This window comes from Acanthopagrus latus, chromosome 1 (assembly GCF_904848185.1).
Source record: "Acanthopagrus latus isolate v.2019 chromosome 1, fAcaLat1.1, whole genome shotgun sequence".
NCBI classification, from domain to species: Eukaryota; Metazoa; Chordata; class Actinopteri; order Spariformes; family Sparidae; genus Acanthopagrus; species Acanthopagrus latus.
In genome coordinates, this window is record NC_051039.1 from 22233033 (window position 1) to 22255917 (window position 22885).

The 22885-nt window shown below is 41.1% G+C and overlaps 3 protein-coding genes and 1 long non-coding RNA gene across 5 annotated transcripts; 3 read left to right on the top strand and 1 right to left on the bottom strand.

Annotated features, from left to right (window-relative positions):
- The first annotated feature begins 205 nt into the window (after nt 1-205).
- Nucleotides 206-2657, top strand: LOC119017562. Its single transcript, XM_037094329.1, has 3 exons — nt 206-1060; nt 1181-1214; nt 1581-2657. The coding sequence occupies exons 1-3, from the start codon at nt 839-841 to the stop codon at nt 1961-1963; spliced, it is 639 nt and encodes a 212-aa protein (XP_036950224.1). The 5' UTR covers nt 206-838; the 3' UTR covers nt 1964-2657.
- A 1047-nt stretch (nt 2658-3704) lies between these two features.
- Nucleotides 3705-8798, top strand: LOC119029754. The gene is made up of 5 exons (XR_005078072.1): nt 3705-3978; nt 4356-4446; nt 4952-5011; nt 5965-6192; nt 8663-8798. It is a non-coding gene; the product is annotated as an uncharacterized LOC119029754 (long non-coding RNA).
- On the bottom strand, nt 5580-10333 carry LOC119029745 (tumor necrosis factor ligand superfamily member 14). Of its 2 annotated transcripts, none has more exons than XM_037116832.1 (8): nt 10084-10333; nt 9893-9982; nt 8645-8891; nt 7199-7261; nt 7074-7107; nt 6560-6631; nt 6212-6446; nt 5580-6049 (listed from the first exon to the last, which is right to left on the bottom strand). In XM_037116832.1, exons 3-8 carry the CDS (start codon nt 8840-8842, stop codon nt 5866-5868), a joined length of 786 nt encoding a protein of 261 aa, XP_036972727.1. In that variant the 5' UTR covers nt 8843-8891; nt 9893-9982; nt 10084-10333; the 3' UTR covers nt 5580-5865. The 2 variants fall into 2 exon arrangements, with proteins under 2 accessions (XP_036972727.1, XP_036972718.1); XM_037116823.1 differs by having other exon boundaries at nt 9893-10007.
- A 6086-nt stretch (nt 10334-16419) lies between these two features.
- On the top strand, nt 16420-22572 carry tmed1b (transmembrane p24 trafficking protein 1b). The gene is made up of 5 exons (XM_037122826.1): nt 16420-16797; nt 19030-19127; nt 19224-19413; nt 21160-21327; nt 21443-22572. Exons 1-5 carry the CDS (start codon nt 16546-16548, stop codon nt 21491-21493), a joined length of 759 nt encoding a protein of 252 aa, XP_036978721.1. The 5' UTR covers nt 16420-16545; the 3' UTR covers nt 21494-22572.
- Nucleotides 22573-22885: the final 313 nt, after the last annotated feature.

Consider the following 22885-nt stretch of genomic DNA (forward strand, 5'->3'; position numbering starts at 1 on the left):
CACGATCCAAGCTAAATATTCGATCATTGTTACCATGTTTGCCATCTTTGAAGTGTTTGAGCGACACCTGAAACGTGTTCCTTCAAGGAAACCTGGCTATTTTTGCTACATGCAAAACAGGCACGCAGGGGTTTTCCCCTGTCTAAGGTGAGAGCAGACTCGCTTTCTGATTGGATAAGGAGCCGGGCTGGCACGCGGCTGTGGCAGAATTTGTGCCAGGTGTGTGAACCAGCTCGGTGACCCCTGTGGACTTTACTTTCGGGTGATGATGAAATACCGCAAACACGCTCCCAAAAAGAAACGCCACACCCAGCCCCGCTTTTACTTTCCAGCAGATGCTCTCTCAGACGGGACAGCCAGGTCCACTGTGCCTCTCTCGCCAGCCGTGTGAGTGGGAGGGCGCGCTTGTCTGGCAGACACTGTCTCGGAATAGAGCGAGGATGGAGGCAGCGCGCCGCCGTCTCTCCCTTTCGTTTTCCACCCGCACACGCTGCCTTCTCGGGGCGCACTTGCGCAACAGCAGGCAGCGCCGCGGAAAGTCTCATTTTCTTTCTCACCTCGTGAACACGCAGCGAAGGAGGGGGGCGTGTGTGAGGAGGCGAGAGGGAAATCCATGACTTCCGCGTTTTTCCTCCGTGTCTGAAACTAAGTTCATAGTAGGGTATAAAAGGCCGCCATGGTCCTCAGAGTCGCGACATTCACCTGAAGCCGCGGACCGGGCTGTGGGACAATAAGAGGACTATATCTCGCGGAGGTCAAACACCTGGAGCAACTTTGCACTTGAAGCCTTTGACAGCTGGACGGCGGCGAGTCACCCTCCGGACATCAGAGTACAGAAATGGATGTTGAGTCTCTTCAGAAGAGCGGTCGCCGGCGGAGCGGCTGCCTGGACGCCTTTGTCATCGCGTCCATCACGTTCCTGTTCGTGGCGGTGGCAGCCGTGGCTGTCGTCGGGACGATGGCTGTGATGGAGCTCAGGTCCAAACTGGACTCCCCGACTCAGTTCAAGCAGGTTGGGACGTTACATCCGACAGGAGACTCACCAAGTTCAGGATACAAGGTAAACAGAATGACTGTATTCACTGTTCAAAAAAAGTCTGGTTCTGGTTCTCCACTGACCCGTGTTCTGTGCACGCTTTAATTCACTTCATCTTTTTTTTTCTTTCTCTTTTGTGAACAGATGCAGAACTTTGTCTACCTACAAGCCGCCTCAGGTATGTCTATTTTTATTTCTTACAGCATGCATACGACACAAATGTTACAGGACAGAGTCACACAAATATGTTCCCATGTCTTGAATTTAATTAATCAAGATATAAATAAGAGTAGTTAGATGATGTTTTCTTCTATTTAAGTAGAGTCTTTTTCCATTTTCCTGGACAAAACTTTAAAGATGTGGCATAAAGATCCCTCATCTGTTACCGCCTCCATGACTTTAAAAATAGAGTACACATAGCCGGTAGCTCTGCCAAACAAATCAGACTGAAGTAAGACAACATCAGAAAGGAAAGGAATGTGTCAGGCGTGCTTGCCCTGTGTAAACAGCATCTAAATTCCACATGTTCTGTCTCCTCCTGCAGGCAAGGTAACCAACTTCACCATGCCCTGGGCTCGAGTAGACTACGGTGCTGGCGACTCTGTGGGAAGCAACTTTGTGTTTGACAGTGATCAGCACTCTCTGAAGCCCCGAAAGGCGGGGAGTTACTTCATATACATTGATCTCAACCTCACCTGCACCTTCAGGTGCAAGGCGGGCCTCCTCAGAGTAATGGTGGGTGATAAGCTCACCTGTGAAGTGGAGCTTCCTGAGAAGGCTGATGAAATACCTGTGAGCAAGAAGTGCTGGACGGTGAGCCTGGTACAGGACCAGGGACTGGTTACTAAGATGACTGTACCAGAGGGACTGCAGAACTGGAGATTGGAGATGAACAGCTCAGGGTTGGGGATGTTTCATGTGGACTAATGTGGACCCTGTCACGCCACTGCTTCCATGAGGAGGCAGATCAGCCCTTGAACTTGTGGGTCGCCACCGAAAAGCAGCAGCGGCCAAGTTAAAGCTATTACGGAGGTTCCTGCAAGCTGAAGATGGAAGACGACGAAGCTCAGCGGGATTTTAAAGTGGAGTCTGAGGAGAAGTTGCATTTGTTGACGATGCAAACCGCATACCAAAAAGACAAGACACTCACCTCCTTCTGTATAAATATGTATGTACTATATGTTGCTATGTATGATATATTTATTTACTGAAACTGAACTATTTATATTCTATTTATGATAATGTGTATTTTGATGTAGCTATCACTACATTAGTGTTGATGTGCAATATATGGCAAGTTCAATCAGCCCACATTGTGTTGAATACAATTTTACTATAGCTCTGTTTTCATTTTATAAATGGCTCAGGGCCTAAAGTCCAGGCTTACAAAAATGTGTGATCTCAATTCTGCTCCAAAACTGCAACAAGCTCGACAGGGACCTCTTTTAGTCCTCTTGATTAAACAACAACTGTACGTAAGTTGAATCTTTCCAGATTATTCGAGAAGGACTGAAATGTCTTTAATATGTGGACACATATGTAAGTCCTATGGACGAACTACACATTGTTGAATGTATTTCATTGTAATCCATATTAAACATGGATTCTGTGAGCACTGAGATGACGAGTGTGAGAGTGATTGTGACAAAGTTTCATGTGGAATGTGAAGAGCTGGTAGGTAAAGGAAAGTTCACTGCTGTTGCGCAGCCAATACCGGGAACTGTGTGTACATCACTTCCTGCTTATTTACCATAACATCTGGTTTAGAAAAAAAAGAAATAAAAACTGTGGGCCAGCAAACACAGTTACACTTCACGTGATGTATAAACTGAAGATGCTGGTTGGGTGAAAACAGGTCTTAGCACCTCTTATGATAAATGAGTTAACGTTTAAATTTTTTCAGCACACAAGTGAAGCAGAGGGCAAATATTGGAGCCTGAAAGGAAATGCTGAGTGCGATTTTTAAACATTTCTTTGTCCTTCTTTTGTTTTTGTTTTTTTTATTGCCACTTTTTTTTTCATAATCAGTGATTCCCCACATGAACAACACATACAGCAAAGTATAATTCCTTTTTTTAGACCCTTAAAGTGGCAAGAATGAATATTTTCACAGAAACAATTTATGAAATGACAATGTGAAAGTAACCTACAGAGAACTGTCAGTCAAATCTGCAGCCTGCTTTGGTTTTACCGAGCTCATAGCAGCTCGTTTTTTAGCCAACCAACCAACCCACGGCTTTATTGGTTTGATGCACTCTGTGCCCTCAGAGTGTCGTTTTCAGCCACAGCAGGCAGCTGTTGTCATAGAAAAAGCTCCAAAAAACCCACTACCTGCTCAGCACCCAGCAGCAGACAGACTCACTCAGTGACTATGGTCAACACTAAATTGTGCACTTCCCATCACCTAGATAAAGTTGAGTAATACTAGTAATGTATGAAAGATATGAGATATTTTTTAGGTTTGTTGAAAGCTCACACTAAACTGCATTGCTGAGTAAAATTTTTATGATGAGCCAGTTTCATGAAGTAGTATTTAAAAAGTAGCATTAAAAGCTGGGGAAAGAATGTTAATACATTTAGCAAATGAAGCCATCAAAGGTTTTTCTAGGAACCCTGCAAACGAGCAATTCCGTCTGTCAACTGATAGATTCTACAGATCAGAGCTAAAAGAGAGTGACTATCGGACTTAAAAGTGTTAGTGATAACATTCAGCCACTAATGGGACGTGAATGCAATGATTAATTCACAATGGAAATACTAAGTAGCTTACTTAGGGCAGTACAGTATGCTGGGCGCTGTAGAAATCAGCCATTTTTACTTTTATTTATTTTTTCTCCCACAAACTGGCAACTACTAATGGCCTTATACTATTGGCTCACACACCTTGTCAGAATTTGGGACCAACCAGTAATTCTTCCACAAAGATAAACAAAAGCAAAAATGTAAAAAATATAAATTCATAATCATAACATTATGAGGGAGCAGTGATTTTATTCTACACCTTTCTACAGTACACGCTCTGTACATGTATTATTTAAAAACTACATCAAAATGTTATCAACATGACCTTTAAATTCAACTGGTAGACACGACTCCAAGCAACATTGTGCAAAAAAAGTGGATTTTTTTGCGATTTGGCATTCCTGAATGCAGCACCACTGTCACAAATACAAATCCTAGGTCGGTGACAGTGTGTCAGATGTAATGTAGACACTGACTACAAACAAAAGTCATTATGTCATAAAGATGTTATGTGTTGAGAACTTGTATGTTGAAGTAAACATGTGTGTAACGTTATTATCCGACACTTTCACTGAAGCTACAGTGTACAGAACCAAGTGATGGAGACACCATTCAACCTGTTACAGGACACTGTGCCATCAAGATCATTTTGAAGCTGTTATTCTAAGGTAAAAAAAAAACATTGCATAATGTTGCTTTAATTTGTTAACCAGATAACTTTAAATTTCTTCTTGTTCCATGTCTCTGCCAACACATTGCCACCTGTAGATTAGTGGTGTGTGTGCGTGCAAGTTAAATGACACTGGCATGTGTTCTACTAGATCTCAAAAGTGGCAGTATTTATAATGCAGAGTGGTGTCTTTCAGCATTTGTTGTGTAAATGATGTTGTTTATCTACGCTGATGCATTAATGTGTAAGCAGATTTTTAATGTTGCAGTTTGGTCGAGTTTATGCTGTCAGGTAGTTTGATTAAGAATGATGCCTCGTATTTCAAAGACTGAATGAGCAACGTTGTAAAATCTTCATCTTAGATGTAGATGTAGATGTCAAATGAACGTAATGGAGTAAAAAACGCAATGCAATGCAAATGCAATGCTTTCTAACGGTGCAATTACACTAGGTGTTTGTGTGCTCAAGCCGCACATGTATTTTAATGTGTTTGTATCACTCAGATGCACAGATGTTTATCTGTGTCTTCAGGAAATGACCCAAATATTTCAGCTTCATCTGAGGTCAGTCTTTCCACTCCTCTGCTCTATCTCAGTGGTGATTTGGTTACCCATCTGTCTACCTGTCTACAGGGTTTCCTGTTTTCACACTGTTCTCATGTGGCTGTTGCCCGTTGCTTCTTGTTTCGCCTCTTTTTCCACTGTAATTCCCTGGCAGAATTCCCACATTGGTTGCCGAACTGGCCTTACTCGCTTCTTCTTAACACTCCTTTTTTTTCCATTTGACACAATGCACTGCACTGTTTGCAGAACTTTCCCCTGTGAGAAGAGCTGAGTCAGCCACAGCTACCTCAGTAGTCTTTCCCTCCATCCTCTCCTCGGTGCACCACATCCTGCTCTCCACACACATAAACACACACACAGCTTTGCAGGTGTTTGTGTTTGTTGTGAGCTGATAAAGCTGCAGTTTATGCAGTGCAACTTACCGAGCTATGCATGTTGCAGTTCTGTGGTTTGTCTCGCTGAGCTGATGGTACTTGCTGGTTCCAAAGAGTCTTATGCTTGAATGCGTGGTGTACAGTGTGATCAAGATTACAGTCATCTATTTATCAGGAACTGATGCCTCCTCATATTTTTGTTTGATAAGAAAACACATTTTATTCACACAACATAATATATAACAATAATCAAGTAGGATTATATAACCTGAATGTCAGGTACTTTTTATGATATCACAACCATTTGTTGCTTTTTCATAAGTGATTCAAATACATTCATCGAGTACAGTATAATTTAGATGATATACATCACATATGTTAGATATATATAAATTCACCAAAATGTATGGTGTCAATAAACACACAGAGACATAGAATCTGATCACAATGTGGAGCAGAGGTGTCTCGACTTAGGTGCCTCTAAGGAGATATCATGAAGGCACCCATCAGGTTTTCAGTATTTCCAGGGCGTATCTCCTGATTCTCCAATGTGACAAAAATTTTATCTCCGCTCATCAGCTGGAAGATCCCAGAGAGGAAACTGTTCCACAGATCCTCCCCTATCTCTGAAGGCTTTTCATTTGGAGGTTTCGGACAGCGAAAACTAGAGGAAACATGCACAAGATGTCACAAAGCGAACTGGCCACAACATAATGAAGACAGCACTGATTGGCCTTCAAACACACAGAAGCGAAGCTACAAACAGGTTGTGCTCAGAAAGGCACTGCGACAGAGGAAGGAAGTAAGGTGTGGCACACTGACTAACCTTTTTGATTTCATAAGTTCTATAGGCTTATCATAGGCCTGGGTGACTCTCATCACCTTGTGCAGGATAAGTGAACACTCCTCTGCAGCATTTGTTGTCACTTTTGAGTAGAGGTAGTAGTAACCCTCCCTTTTGACAACCAAATAACCATTGTTGTAGGCCATGTTGGAGAGGACGCTTTCGCCTCCACTATCTCTCCACTGCACCACGCTTCCATTTCTTGGATGTTTGGCGCCTTAGAAAAAGATGAGAAGCAAGAGGGAAAGTGAACAAAGAAAACATAAAACATGAGTTCTGATGAAACATTGATATAGAATATCTGTGTTTGAGTACTGAGGCGGATCTAACCCAGTAGTTGAGCGAACGGCCTTGGTTGGACTTGTTCTAGATGTGTTTGCACTGTGGATATCTCATTGGACTCTGTTCAGGAAAGCAGGATCAGATCATTCAGTCAGTCAGCCAAACAACCCATCAATGACTCTAATGAGAATACACATTTCTTTCTGCGCATGCTCTTCCCGGATGGAGGCACCGTCATAGATGACGCTGCTCCAAGGAGGGCCAGAAACATGGTGGGAGCAAAACAAAACTCAAATTTGCCAGAGGTCTTAAAAGAGCCAGAAACTGTTAAATGTTATTGTTGCCACCTTGATGGTCGACAGCTCGAAACCACAAGTTGGGTTTGAAAAGATGAACGAAGCCAGAGTCCTCCTAACTGCTGACCAAATCAAGAACCACTGGACAAGGTGGAAGGCGTTTTGAGTTTTAGCTTTGTAACCTTAAGAAGGCTTCTTAAATATAAATATTGCATATATGTGGTTGATCTTTACAGACAAAGTGGTAAAAGATAGTAACTCAATACCTTGATGTTGTGCTTCACTCAAGCTGGTCCCACCCTGAACAGAAAAATAGAGCTGAACCTCAAAACTCCAGCACACAACCAGCTGTAACCTGTAAAATACATGGGTAGTGTACACCCACAATTACCTTTTGCCCAGATGTTTGGGGATTGGACACGTTCTGGCAGAGAGGATGAAATTCACAGAGGGCCTGCAGCGAGAGGAAGAAAAAAGAGAGTGAGAAATAAATATTGAGCTCACTGGTGAAAAATCTGTGGGTGTTTTTAAGCAAGATGTAAAAAATTCAAGAACGTGTAAGAACAGGAAGTGTTCTGCTTCTGGGAACCAAATAGAAATGTTTTACTTAACAAAAACATTGTATGCATGCTGGACAACTCAGAGGCCAACTATAGGTCTGGCATATTGTGATTTGGCATAACCACAGGTGGAAGTAACTAATTATAGCTACTGCAATTACTGTAAATAAGTCGCTACTTTTCCAGGTCTGTAATTCTACTTGTTCTTGAGTATGCATTGAACCATGTATTAGTTATAGTGGCAGACTCAGGATGTTTGATGGGCAGTACTAATCTACCTATTTGCCCAGTACCTACATACATACATACATACCGACAGAACCTACATACCAACCCACTAATCTACAGTAACTACAGTACCTACCTGCCCTGCCTGTCTACCAGCCTACCAATTTTATGGCAGCTACAGCTAGCAGCAATTAGTGGTTACTCTTGGCATATTCTGTTGCCAATTTGTTGTGTGTTGTGTTTATGAATGAGAGGCATTCTTACATGTTGCACCTTGCAAGTATTAGTTTTATACAGGATGTTTTACTCGTCTTTTATATATGACTAATATTTCAGTAATGTAATAATACTTTAGTACAGATTTTCATTACTCTTTCTACCACTGGGCATAACAACAAACAAATATCAAGGTCCTAAATTTCAAAAGTTAAACCAAAAAAACTTTTAATTTCAATTGAATTTATTCGAGATATCTTGACCACTGTTATTTGTTAGTGGCATTTGTAGCATTTAATTGGCTAGGTATGTGAATGCCATAGATTTCATTAGTGAAAATATAAACAACATTTGAAAAACAGAGTTTGCATACATGCCAACTCTTTCTCTCCGTAGCTGGTAAAGGTCTGTTTCTTTCTTTGTTATTCCCAATAGAACATGGCATTGCATATTCTCTCAGGTTTTATTTTTTTAGATGACATATTACATAACGTTCAGAATGTAAAGCACAGAGTGTTTACAACATTATGAAACTGTCTTAGAGAAGTGAAGTTGTACTGTGGGTTTGCGCTTCAAGGAAGCAAAATAAAAGGGAAGTAGCACTACAGAAAGAGTCCATTTGACACAGACCTGTCATTTAAAGAGCAAATGATGACCCACATACAAACGTGTTTAACTCTCCGCTTGTGTGGAGTCTGGTTATGACGTAGAGAAAATAGGGAAATTCTAGAGAAAAGGAATTTCCACGTGCTCCGAGCCCCGAGACCCAGCCCTACACACAAACACTCACACACGCTCACACACATGAAATGACACGCCGATATCAGTCTCACCTCTGTTTTTTTATACAGATTGTAGATTAAACATCCTTCGACAACAAGTCCCAACATGGTGAATCCTATCAGCAGCAGAAGAAACTTTTGGCCTACTCTCGCCCACCACGGTTTCTTTCCGCCATGCACAGAGTCGTAGTTGGCCTGGCTGTCGACCACAAACACCTGGGGAGACATACCCACACCACCCTCAGCCATCACACCAGATCTGGTCCTCCTGGGGCCTGAAGGCTAAAGGACACAGGGCCTGATGTGTTGAGGGATGGGAAGAGACAGGGTTCAGGGGTTAGGTGAACCAAGGAGACATGGTGCCGTGGCAATTGGTGAAATCATCACAAAATCCAATCAGCAGGATTCGTGGACATGGACGCAGATTTGAAATGGTTTCCTTGACTCTCAGGAAGTGCAAGCATCATGTACGTTTTGAGTGAATGAAACACAACATTTTTATCCAACCTGGAGCTGCAGGCAGTTACTTGGGGTGCATAGTCCAGGACTGTCACACCAGAATCTAATCACCTCAAGCCTTGTCTTAATAAACAAAAAATCTCTTTGTTTTCATGACTGAATAAACTGAATAAACTGACCTTAATAAACAACACAATTTCAGACTGTTTTACTTTGTTTACATGCCACCTTTCCAGCTTCAAACAGTGTTCTGGAGACATGATTTTCCTCTGAGAGCAGCTTGTTTATTCAGTAAGTTAGGCAAAAGCGTTTGAATCATTACCTTGTGAATATTGTAAATATATATTAATTCTGACATGACTACCTCTCCAAAACTACACAGTGCCCCTTAAAAGGGAGGAGAGGACAATGAATTCATTATGTGTTAATAAAAATCAGTTCATGAAATGTTGCAGAATAATAATCCATATGATTCATGGACACAGGGACATATTTCACATTTGACACTCAACTTTCAACACTCCATGTACATAAGCCATCACTATTTCAGCAAGTACTGTGACACTGGGTTGATTGGAGTGATCAGAAAGAGCAAATAACAATCAGTCAGTCAGAAGCAGATATGAGACGTGCAGTCAGCAGAAGTACAGATGTGACCTCAGAAGTATTGTATCATCTGCTTACATTGGGCAGATGCAATGCAACCAGCTTCTGGGAAACAAAGTGATTGCAACATACCCAGACTACTGCAAGCGCACGAGGAGAGACAGCCTCAACCGGTCCATTGAATCAAAGCCAAATGTCTTATTTATGGTTCAAGGCAGTTCAGAAAGTAATTACCTTGGATTGAAATTTGCACAAGATGTTTGGTTCCAGAGTTCAGTCAACCATCCAGCAGCACAGGTCAGTAGTCACACCTCTGAAGCTCCCCTGGGACATTGAACGTCAAAAGAACCTAATAAGAAGAAGAACACTGATAACATTCTCTGAAATACCACTTTCCATTATGACCTCTGCTCCAGATGTCTCACCTTCTGAGAGAAGAAAATCGTCCGCCTGCACCGTGTTACAGATCTCTGCTCTCCCTCACCCCCTGTGTCTGCTCGCCTGCTGTCAACTATCACTAATATTGCTTCTTTTTTTTTTTTCAAAGCCAGCCCATGTAAGGAGGAAATGAAGATGACATGGGGAAGAGGCACAGAGAGAGAGAAAGATACAGAGCGAAAGAGAGTGAGTAATGCGCGTTGAGCGTGTGTGGGACACTCCCTACGACTACTGAATATAGTTACCATCCCTCAGCTGACACTTCCTCTCTATTCAAGTTTTTCACTCTGCGTGTCTCATGTTCTGCTGAAACACTTGTGTTTTGTCTATGTCTGGATCAGTCATGGGGTGGGGCAGTTTCTGAGAAATGTGCACAGTGGTTTTTTATCAAATTGGCCACATATGCACTAACAATGCATTGTGACGTTAATAACAGCAGAGATGGTTTAGGAGGATGAGTTTGGGGGGAGCAGGCAATTAAATTTCACATGTGCACTTGATGCATTTGACCTTGGATGCAGCCATCACCCACAGTCTGATTCAACTGCACCTTGTTGCTTACTGAGCATCACAGTTATCCTACCATGTGGCTGCTTCATGCTCGTTCATTTGCCAATACAAACATTCATTCTCTGATGAACACATTGCTCTGACTAGGATTCCTGGAACTCATCATAGTTCAACAATTGCCTCACTTAAAAGAGAGTGTTCAAAAACCCACACTGCCCCCCTCCCCCCCCCATAGAGTTTTGGAGATATTGGTGGCGGTCAGCCTAGTCAAGAACCTCCTCCATGAGAAAATACACGCTTCCTTCTGTGCGTTGATGTGTGTTGTGTTGTTCTGTAGAAAGAAAAACAGTTCTGCCATCTGGATGATATTTAGTGACCAGGTAATGATTTCTGGGAAAGAGTGATCGCTGTTGGATTTGTCCAATGTCTTTCTCCGGAGCTCTGGTGCACCACAAGCCGAGTGCCATCTCGTTCCATTATATTGGCGATATGGCAGACATCTCTTAAGCAGATAACTGCAAAGCTCGGCAACTCACACCATAATAATCTAGACGGATAAATAGCACGACAGCTAAGGGATAAACTACTCTTATTTTTAATTTGGGGCCAACTGTCCCTTTAAACAATGTTGTACTCTTCCCTTCTTACATCATAGTTTCTATTATAGGTGATTCATCAACACATTTATGATTTCTCTTTTTCATGTACAATGTGCTTTTGCATGTTTGGTAATGCTTACCGCATCCCACCAATGTTTCCACTTTATAAAGTGTGGACAGCTCAGATTTAGTGACATTATGACTCTGACCCAAATATTCTGAGAAACACTTTCATTTTCAAGTCTTTATGTAAGAAATCTATGTCTCTTTCTGTTTGAGTGCTGCAGAAAAAAAAATCTGCTGAAGTTCTAATAAAATGTCTGAGTTAAAAAAGAGATGATTGCGCTTTATTGAAAGCAAAACTCGAACTCTGAGCTCAGAGCTATTTGAAACCAGTCGGGGGTTTTTTCTTTGTTGTGGGAGGGGGTAGTTTGTCGTGACAGACTCCGCATGGTGAAACTACACTACATACACTTTTACTGACTTGTTTCAAACACATACACACACACACACACACACACACACACACACACACACACACACACACACACACACAGACGAACACACACAAACACAGAGTGGTGTTTACTGGAGATAAAGACTCAGGGAGGACAGACGGAAGTCTACAGACTTTGCGGGCCACTTGAGAGAGACAGAGAGATAGATCTGCACATGTATGGAAACTCAGAAGTGACTGTTACTTTGTGAATGTACAATTTTTATGGCCATTTCAAAATGACGCTTTGATTCTAATCCACAGAAGCTCACTGTAATACTCCACATAATAAGACATAATAACCATTATTACTATAGTTTACAGAGAAAACGATCTGTTTGTTAACAGTGTAAAGTGCCATCAAAAAAAAAACAAAAAAAACAAAACATGATCTAATCAATTGCCAAGTCACAGCTATGTGACACTTCACCTATGATGGAAGATGTTGGTGATTTACTATATGGGCTGAATTTCGTAACTATTTTTTAAGTAAACTGTAGCCACACTGTCACACTGTCATGACTTGCTCAGTCACAGTCACTATGACAAATCAAAAGACCTGCTATGGAAAAGGCCTGGTGGGCGATATCAGCAGGTTAAACCAAAACTGGTAACGTCGTTGCCTTGTGGTTACTGTGGCGTATTAATGTGTAGTTAACCACAAATTTCAGTATGAGGTTATTCATATCACAAACATGAGTAACAGACCAAACATGCCAATCACTTCACATTATTAACAACACCAACAACTACAACAATAACCAAAAAAACAGAATGAATAACTTAAGTTTAAAAATGTTAAACAAAAAACTTGTAGCTATGAAAAATTAGAGATACGTTGTTGGTCTGATATTGAGCAAGCATTGGTTATAGTTACTGTGAATGCTTGCCAACTGACACCTGCATAAACCCAAATCCTCCTTAAGTCTATTACTTGCAGCTATGTCTGTGACATGTTGCAATGATTAATGGATCTATATTAAACAGAGTGTGACAGTATCGGTGTAGTTACAACACAGTACACAACAATTGACCGTGTTATATTAACTCCTGTGATTGTTAAAATTATTTGGTGTTTGTTTTGATAATGTTTTCATCAGCTGCTGTTTTCAACTGTTAAGCTTGAAGATACAAGAAAACTTTAACCTGACTGTGACATGAAAAGGACAAATGGCATTTTAAAATTACTAACATCATGGGCGCCCCCCAGTAACAACCTGCAGGACCCTAAACTGTCTGTGCAGAAAATACAACTAACTCAAACTGAAATGCGACGGGTCCAGGTCACAAAGCTGATTTCATTAATGTTCCCCCCCCCAAGAAAAGCCGGGGCCCCATGGAGTTCAGGTTGCCTCCACAAGTCCTGTGCTGACAGTAATTGAAAAATGGTGAATTTGCTGAGAAACACGTAGTACTTCACTAAATCTGCCAATTTGTTCAATTTGACGCCCATTCCTCATCAGCCACAAACTGCCACAATTGCACAGTTGTTTTTTACTCACTAAATTTAGCTTCATCAGATTTTTAATACAGGATTTTATCATCAAACACAATCTTAACTTTATGTTTTTAACTGATACTTAGTTAGACCGAGATAACAGTGCAGCTGTTCACACTGAATCAAACCCTCCAAACTTCTCTTTGATAAGTGAGACTAGAATGCCTAGAGAAGGAGGAGGTGTTAGTATTCTGTTTCTTCACATAAACTCATCTTCTCAGGCCAGGTATATTTCCAAATATTTATAGGCCACCTAAAGACAGTACAGACTTTTTTGACTTTGCTGAGCTACTGTCTCTTATGTGCTATGACTAGGATTGTGTGTTAGTTGTTGATGACTTTAAAATCCATGTCAAAAAACCTGAGGACAGAGGGCCTCGAGTCCTTGATAACTTTGGACTCACTCAGACTGTGATGCAGCCCACACACAACAGGGGCCACATCCTAGACTTGATTATCTCCAAGGGACTAAACATTTGGTTCTTGTATCTGCTTTTGTTCCCTCTGATCATTACTGTGTTTAATTTGAGAGTGATATATCTGAGGTCATCTCAAAACACTACATTACTGAGAACACCAGTGACATTTATTCAGGATTTCTCTTCCACACCTTCCCTCTCCAGGTTCTCTGTCAATGGCCTTGCACATCATTTCAGTTCTAAAATTACAAATGTTATTGACGCTGTTGTACCCACTAAAGTGAAGGTGGTTTCTCAGTAAGAAAAAATCTCCTTGGAGAAATGCCACACCAGTCAAAATGGAGAAAAAAGGAATGTAGAAAGCTAAGCGCAGGTGGCAGAAAATACATCTCCAGGTTCATTTTGACATTTAGAAAGAAAGACTTTACATTTTTTCAAATCAGTCAGTGATAAAAACTTTCAAGACATAATACAGCATTTAAACTCTTCCTCCTGCTGCCTTGATATATTACCAGCAGGGTTCTTCAAAAAAGCCTCAGAGTGCATGACTCCAGATCGTCAACATGTGGTTTCTCTCAGGCGTCTTCCCACAAGTCATGACAACTGCAGTCATTAAACCACTTCTGAGGAAGAACAATCTAGACACATGAATGAATAATTATAAGCCCACACCAAACCACCCAATTCGAAGTAAAACAACTGAAAAAGCTGTTGTTTAATAGCTGAACAATTGTATGAAAATAAATGGCTGATTTGATGTCATCAGTCAGGATTTTGACCACATCACTGAGACCTCTTGTCAAGGTCCTCAGTAACATTCATTTAAACACAGTGGCAAGATTAGAGTCTTGGAATTAGTGGATCGCAGTGCTGCGTTTCACACAGTTGACCACAATATACTACTGGACCGACTGATAAACTGGATGGGACGCTCTGGTACAGCATTAAACTGGTTTAAATGATATCTAAATGATGGAGATTACTTTGTGTGACAGGTTCCAGGCACCCCAGGGTTCCATTCAGGGCCCCTCTACTATTCAACATTTACATGATCCCTCTAGGTCAGACAACAAACAACAACAACAAAATATGATATAACAGTTATGCAGATGACATACACATTTACATAACCTACTATCATCCGATTCGAACACTGAGTGGATGCACTGAACAAATCAATGATGGATGTGAGTTTTCTTTAGTTAAACACAGATCACACTGAAAAAAAAAATGTTTTTGGAGCCAAGGAAGAATGAACTGAGGCAATTTCAAGGCATTGAAATGCACTGTGACTTTTATTATTTAGTCTTGGCTCTTTTAAACCTATTCTATAGCTTAATTTACAATTCTTTCACTTGTTTTAATGTTTTGTGTTTGATGGCTTCCTACTTGTTGTGAATGTGTTTTAAATGCAATTTTTAATGTCATTTTATGGCCCCGCAAAGCACTTTGAGTTGCCTTGTGTATGAATTGTGCTATATAAATAAACTTGCCTAGCCTTCTTTTCCTGTATTTATTTATGTACTGTAGCTGAACATGAAAACATCAAATGACAAGTTTTAAAGTTCAACATTTCAAACTGTTTCTGCCCAGCTGTTCTGTAACTACAAAAGATCTAGCTTCACAGTTAAAGGGTAACCCCACCAATTTTACATGTAAAAGTGTGCTTATAGGTCTTGGGGAGTACTACTGCATCTGTGGAAAAAGTAGTGTAAAACCTTCTGTGGCACAAGAGAAAGCTGCATGCAATCTTATAGCTATCCCCCAGTGATGTCCCTCAGTGGCTAAGTTGCATTGTGGGTAATGTAGACACCAGTGCCATGGTCCAATATCCATACTTCCCATACTTACTATACTTAGTTTGAGTACTTAGGGTGTTCCGATACCGATTGCAGAGAAGTGTACCTAAAGGACCTGGATGTTGCCCTCATAACGGCAAAAACATTAAGGGTGCAACGATGTACACTTTACGCACTCAACAGCCGCCATCTTGTCTACGTAGTGGAAGAAGCAGAGCTAGGCAGAGGCGCTCAGCTCGGATTTTTTTTTAAAATAGCTACCGAGATGACAGCGCCTGCAGCGGAGCCATATTGCAGGATTGTAATTGTTAAAAAGTAAAATCGTAGATGTCTTTTGCTCACCGTTCAAAGCGGGATGTTTTTGACAGGTGACAAGCCGTGGCGGCTGTCACGATCGTAATTTCTGGTAAGGGCACCATGGAGTATTAGATTTGGAACAACACTCACCTGCTGAAATCTACGTACTTACTGTAGTAAGTGCGGATAGTGTTCTACGTTTAAGTGTACTCATGGAAGTATGAATATCGGCACACAGCAGTTTTTAAAAAAAGGGACGAAGAATGGATATTAAAAAAGGTGAACTCTTTTGGGTTCAGTGGACTATTTCAAAATCTGGTGTCTATATTACCCACAATGCAACTACCCACTGAGTGACATCACTGGAGGATACTTATCAGATTACATGCAACTTTTTTTCACATATGCAGTAGCAGTCGCCAAGACCACTGACCACACTTCAATGTGTCAAGTGACCCTTTAAATCTCCAGCAAGCAGCAAGATTTTTCACAAACTGGCAATCCAAAATTATTAGTGTTTCCGAGTTGACTTATCAAAAAATTAAAAAAAAAAAATAAAAAAGAATATGAGTAAATGATAAACTAACATTCAAAGAAGAAACGTGAAGGAAAGTGCTTTATAAATAACGTTTATTATTATATCGGCATTACTATCACCAGGACATTAGGCAGGGTGACACAGTAGCTGCAGCGGTCCTGAGGGAAAACCTCAGACCTGCAGTGATTGGACAAACATTGCTACTCTTCCTCCTCTGATTGGTCCGCGGCCTTGCCCTCGTTCGGGTGCCTCCATCCAATCACAGCATCGCAAAGTTCTGCTGCGGAAGAGGGATGCGAAGGAGATGGCTGAACTTAGATAGCCCTGTGTTTGGGAATATCTTCACCATGGAGCTTCTTTGGAGGAAAGAGGGGGGCCGAGGACGGCTGTTCGTCCTCGCTGTGGTGTTCGGGTGGGGTTTAGGCTCTGTGAGCTGTTTCGGACAGAACCTGGACAGCGAGTTCACGTTTCTGCTGCCAGCCGGAAGATCCGAGTGTTTCTTTCAGACTGCAGCGAAGAATGCTACGATGGAGGTCGAATATCAGGTAACTGTGTGTGTAGTCAGCAGACATAAGCACTTACTGTGTTCACACATGCATACTACCTGTTAAAGGCGTACAGCAGCGAGACAGGAGCACGATGTTGTTGGCTAGCAGTCACCACCACTACCGTTACTCCATTAGCTAGCTGACATGCTCCTCTGCGCAGCGCATACTTGTACATTTCAACATCAAAACTACAGCTGTAAGATCATATCAGCACTCCTGTGTTCACTTCATGTCGTGGGAGTTAACGCGACAAAGCTCACACCGAAGCTCACATTTTTCCTCAAACGGCGATAGACTGTGGTCAAAATCCATAACGTCAAGTCAAACTTTATCCAGCGAGTTCTGCGCAAGATCGCACTGAATGAGATCCTTCCCGAAACAGACGAGGGGCTCATGACTTAGAGAGAAAAGCGATAACAGAATTACCACAGAAAATGAGATAATACGCCACACGTTCCTCATAGTGAATGAGTCACCGTAAATGATGTGTTGCAGGCTCAGATCCTGGCAGCCTCGGGTCGTACGGCAGGATGTACCTGAACAGGTCCTGGTCCCGGCGCACAGAAGGACCGAGCACAGACAAATGGTCATGTGACATGTCTGTAGTCTGGGAATGATTCAACTACCAGATTTAGCCATTCCAAATGTAGCGGAGCTGTTCCGCAACGTATATGCAACCAGTGGAATTCCCGTGTTACAGTGTTGCATCAGTCACGGTGTTGATCTGCACACTCATCAGGGTTTACTGAACACTTTGAGTGAGCTTGGACAGCTGCCTCAGAGCCACAGGAGCTCTGGCTGCTGAGGGAAATCTCGGTCTGGGGCTGCTGCTAATACAAATGATTGCCAATATGCTATCAGCAGCAGGACTGAACAGTTAATCCATATGTCCCTGAAAATGAGATATGGCCAAGGGCAGTAGTCAGATCACAGGAGCTGCTTTTTTTTTGATAAAGGTCAAATGTCCCACATCACATCTTCAGACCTCTTAGAATCGTATGTATGTATGTGTGTATTTACATTGTGATTGAAAATACATCCACAAAAACTGTGACCCATATCACAATGTCTGTCAAAATAATCACAATATGATATTTTTTTTTGCTGTATCATTAAGACCTAGATACATTTTAAAATGCACTACTTTGGCTCTGAGATGCAGACTGCAGTCTCCAAACTGACTAGTAACTAAAAGTTATCAAGTTATTATTCTCCAAAATGAGGTGGTGTGGAAGTTTATATAAAGTAGCAAAAAGTAGAAATACTCAAGTAAAGTACATGAACCTCAAAGTTGTAGTTAATTACAGTAACAAATATACTTAATTACATTTCACCACCAGCTTACACCAACAAGCTCCTCTGCAAATAAATTCTGATCTGATGGGTATTTTGTGTCAGGCAGGTATTAATAGTCAGTGTGCTCAGCAGAAGATGTGTTAAAGGGGAATCCCAGTACTTTCACACCTGGGCACTGCTTTACATATTTTTTGTGAAGATGAAGATAAAAAGTACAAACACTTTTGGAATTCATCCAATAGATCTGCTCAGTCAGCAGCTGTAACAGTGGTTCACAATCCTTGAGGAAGTAAATCTACTTAATGTGCTTTTTTTGCTACTCACAGGTGGAGGATGATATTCTAATTGTCCGACTACATAACAAATAAAGTTAAAATGACCATCATAATGTCACAGTTCTTGTTCCGTCCAAAATACGAAGAGGTTTAATGGACTATCACAGAGGCCTGATGAAAAATGAGCATATATTCACATTAGACACGCTGGAGCTAGTCAACTTTGGACATTCTGGCCAAAAATAAAACACATCAATGATTAATTAGTTCTCAGAATTATTGCTGATTAATTGATTGACTGATCATTTCAGCTGTGCTACTCTCTAAACTGTGCAACACCATGAACATGATCTGTGTAAAGCCATGTTAAGTTCTGCCAGTCAGCAGTTTGTTTGTTTAGTGGGAGAGTCTCAGTCCGAGCGACAGCAGCAGGCTCCTTCATGAAAGGCCCATGTAATCTCTCTGAAAATGTCCTCACAGCCTGGTTGAGACTCACACCATATAAGTGTCTCTCTTCACATACAGTGCTTCCTGTCTTTGTCCCAGCTGTCACTAGATCTAGAAAATCTAGAAAAGCAAATTGAAAATTAAGGAAATGGTTGATCATCATTTGGGAGCTTGTTGCTCAGCGTGTGTGTGTGTGTGTGTACACGTCCAGGTGATAGCGGGAGCTGGTATGGATGTGGACTTCACCGTCCTCTCTCCAGAAGGCATCCGAGTCGTCACCGAGAGTCGACGCTCCGACGGAGTCCATGTGTAAGCGCTACGTCACGCTTCATGTTTCTGCCCCAGTAGTGATCGACCTGTTTTTAATCGTTAACTTCACTTCCTTTTTTTTTTTTTTTTTCCAAGGGTGGAGCCGACGCAGGAGGGAGACTATCAAATTTGCTTCGACAACAGCTTCAGCCGCTTCTCAGAGAAGATGGTGTTCTTCGAGATTATCATCGAGGGCCAAGGAGGAGATGTGGGCGGAGATGAAGAGTGGGCGGGATTAGAGGAGCCTGACGGAAGCCTTCTGGAGTACAAGCTGGAGGATATCCGGGTGAGATGCTTGTTTTTGGGGTGAGGCTGCGATAAACTCTGGTGTTGACACAAAAAAGCTGAAACAATATATGCACAACCTCCAGACGAGAAGAGGGGAGATTGATGTTGCAGGTTTGTTGTGTGGGTGTAACCCAGGTCGGGTTTCTCATGTTTTAATCAAACAGGAATAGAATGAACACAACTTTTCCTCTGGATTATATTTGTCTTTGCCTCCGGAGCAAATATTATTAATTATATCTTCAAAACAGTCTGCTCGATGATTATTTTCGGCCTTCATTCTTGAACTTTTTACCTTTTATGCAACTAGGATCAATCCTATTGAGATGAAAAGTCTCTTCATCAAGGGAGTACTTGCTAGGACAGACGGCAGCTCAAGATAAAAACAAGTAATTATAAACACATTGAAAACAAAACATAGACAGTGTTACAAATATGTGTCATTCCAATTAAAGAGTGCAGTACAAGCCAGGCATCCAAAGATATCAGTTTCAAGCACCAGCACCCCAGTCATACTCTCTCCAAGTCTTTTGAAATGTTTTTAAAGAAACTGATTTTGAAGTATTAGAACATCCTACAGTATATTAAGCCTTCTGAGAATCTGACTCTTCAGCGGATAAAGGAAGTGGGAATGTTCTGAAAGACGGACCAACGCACGTGTGGTTTTTGCGGTTTTGGTCTTCTCACTGGATCTGCTGACGATAGGGAAAATGTAGAATAACCCTGACCTAACCATTAACTAGTATGTGACTACTTTAATGCTGCTAACACACTAATAGAGTAAGAATTACTCAACAGTCATACTTGAGTCAGAGTAAAGATATGGTGTTAAAATATTACCTTGGTATTCATATATTTACATGATCACTGTATACTATGGGCCGACTGACCTGGCCAGTATCTGATATTTTTCTAATCTGATGGCTGATAAAACGAACAACTTTAAAAACGTTTGCTGTGCTTCTGCTCTGATGCAGACTGCAGTCTGCAAAATAACTAGTAACCAAAGTTATCAAATAAATGTGGGGAAGTAAATGTACAATATTTGTGGGGTGGAAGTATAAAGTAGCAGAAAATAGAAATGCTCAAGTAAAGTATATGTACCTCAGAACTTTTACTAAGGTAGAGTACTTTCATCACTGGCTAACACCAGCTGGAAACGCAAGCTGCTCTGCGAATTGGACAGGCAGTTATAATAAATTGGTTTAGCACAAAATTAATATTTACATAGAAAAACACATCTGCTAAGTCCTGTTCTGATGGGTATTTTGTGTCAGGCAGCCACTGTGCTCAACAGAGGATGAGTTAAAGGGGAATACCAGTACTTTCACACCTGGGCCCTGCTTTACATATCTTGTGTGAAGATGTCTAAAAATACTTATACAGACACTGTTATTTCATCAAGGTAAAACACTCTTCATTTAAACTGAACAGACAGAAAATGCACGGATGAAGTCACAGCACATTCCAGCGGCGTGCTGCCAGCTGAGGTGACCCTCCAGATTAATTCCAAAACTTTTAATACTTAATAGTAAAGCCTCACCACTACTCAATGTTTAGGGTAGATGTGGTAATTAATACACATTAACAGTTTGGCAAGTAATTTTATTGTTATTTACGTTTGTGACCTCAGAAAATATATGTACGCTGATCTAGCTGCGATAGGCCACAATCAAAATATTTCACATCTCTCTCATTACAGCCATCACTGATTTTAAATCACTAAAACTGTCCTCACTGTCCTCAGGAGTCCATGGACTCTCTGCACAAACGCCTGGAGCGCAGCCGGCAGATGCAGACGGTGTTGCGGGCGTTTGAGGCGCGGGACCGAAACCTTCTGGAAGACAACCTGTGGAGGGTCTCGTTCTGGTCCTGCGCCAGCGTGCTGGTGATGCTGTGTGTGGCCCTGACACAGGTAAACTGAGCACTGACACAGCACAATATAGTGATTCAATGGCCAAATGTTTGAGGAATGAGTTCATATATTAATCTGTCACACAGTTTGATGCCAGTGTTTGTCCCTTCCGCAGGTCTACACTGTACGTAAGCTGTTCGATGACAAGCGGAGGGTCTGCACATAGAGGCAGCCTGGGAAACCGAATTATCAAGATGTTGAGCTGGCTACCCATTCAGATTATGATCCATTAATTTTTCAACTTTGTCTGCATTCACTCTGGCATTCAAAATCAATTTAATGGATCTTTTTTTTTATTTTTTTTTTTACTCCTAATGTGTTGTTTTACATCAGTTTGTGAGCAATAATTAAATCTAAGTGGACCTCGAAGGTAAACAGATGAGAAACAAATTGAGGAAGTTGAAGTTGAAGTCATTTCATTTCATTCAGTGCCTTTAATGGCAAATCTTCCCACAAACCAGTGAGGAAATACCTTTTGAAAGGCACCGCCTACATAGACAGAACAGTAAATGTTGTAGTATAACTGCTGTGGTACATTTCTGAAACTGACGAAAGATGTTGGGAATTTTTCACTAAAACTGAAAATGACCTTTAAACGTGGGTAGTATGACACAACTCAGTAGCCGAGCACAGAACTCCTAGTTGCCAGTTTAAAGGGATGACAGTGTGCAATAGTGTTGTTGGCGTATGTTTTCTTCTGACAGTTAACAGTCTTTCCATAATACACGATTAATATTATTATTTTATTGTGCCAGTTCGGGTCCAAGCTGACATGCTGACAAATGAGAATGTAGAGTAGGAACGAGGAATGATTTTCCATTATGATTGCCAATAATGTACGTGTGTCAGTACTCAGACAAATATGTAATAAGTACAACTATTCAGTGTGAACATACCGACTGTTAAATGTGTGTTTGTATGTGTCTGGTTTTAGTTATACACGAACAAACTTGCTTGTTTTTTTTTCATCCAGATGTGTTTGTGTTAACAGAATGTGACATTTTGATTCTGCTCAGTCAGCTGCTGAGTGTTTGGGTTTTGTTTTGTTTTTTACCAAGGACAGATTTGCATTACATATTACATTACATTACACAAGAGAATTATTAAAAATCAGGTTTTCATGGGAGTTATTGATGTTAATAATTGCATTGTTTGTTTTTTTTGTGTTTTTTTTACACACAAGATACTTTGTTTGAGGTGATTTTTCTTTGTAAAATAAAAACTGGTAAAAAAAAAACATCTTTTCAAATGTGTTCTGTGCTCATATGATGCTTATGTTCACTGGACTTACATCAAAAACACAGTGAGTAATTCCAGGTCAATTTAATTAGAATTGAACAGACTCCATCACAGCTCAAATGCAGCTTTGTTACTTAGTTATGACAAACCTAAGCACTGTTCTTTCTTAGCGCCACAATCAGGAGACCACACATAGAGAGACACTTGATTTCTGCTGATGTAGCTCCCCCTAATGTCTGACCTTAACAAAAAATACTTTGTATGACATGGAGCTGGTACCTGGTAAAATTTGGTCAGATCCACAAAGGATAAGCATGAA

Bases quoted from the DNA above. Each gene is read 5' to 3' on its own strand.
- LOC119017562 (XM_037094329.1), top strand. From the start codon at position 839: ATGGATGTTGAGTCTCTTCAGAAGAGCGGTCGCCGGCGGAGCGGCTGC. The intron at 1,061-1,180 runs GTAAACAGAATG...TTTTGTGAACAG, and splicing joins CACCAAGTTCAGGATACAAG to ATGCAGAACTTTGTCTACCT. The intron at 1,215-1,580 runs GTATGTCTATTT...CTCCTCCTGCAG, and splicing joins CTACCTACAAGCCGCCTCAG to GCAAGGTAACCAACTTCACC.
- LOC119029745 (XM_037116832.1), bottom strand. From the start codon at position 8,842: ATGGCTGAGGGTGGTGTGGGTATGTCTCCCCAGGTGTTTGTGGTCGAC. The intron at 7,262-8,644 runs GTGAGACTGATA...CTCTCGCTGCAG, and splicing joins ATCTGTATAAAAAAACAGAG to GCCCTCTGTGAATTTCATCC. The intron at 6,447-6,559 runs GTTAGATCCGCC...TCTTTTTCTAAG, and splicing joins GCCGTTCGCTCAACTACTGG to GCGCCAAACATCCAAGAAAT.
- tmed1b (XM_037122826.1), top strand. From the start codon at position 16,546: ATGCGAAGGAGATGGCTGAACTTAGATAGCCCTGTGTTTGGGAATATC. The intron at 16,798-19,029 runs GTAACTGTGTGT...GTACACGTCCAG, and splicing joins CGATGGAGGTCGAATATCAG to GTGATAGCGGGAGCTGGTAT. The intron at 21,328-21,442 runs GTAAACTGAGCA...TCCCTTCCGCAG, and splicing joins TGTGTGTGGCCCTGACACAG to GTCTACACTGTACGTAAGCT.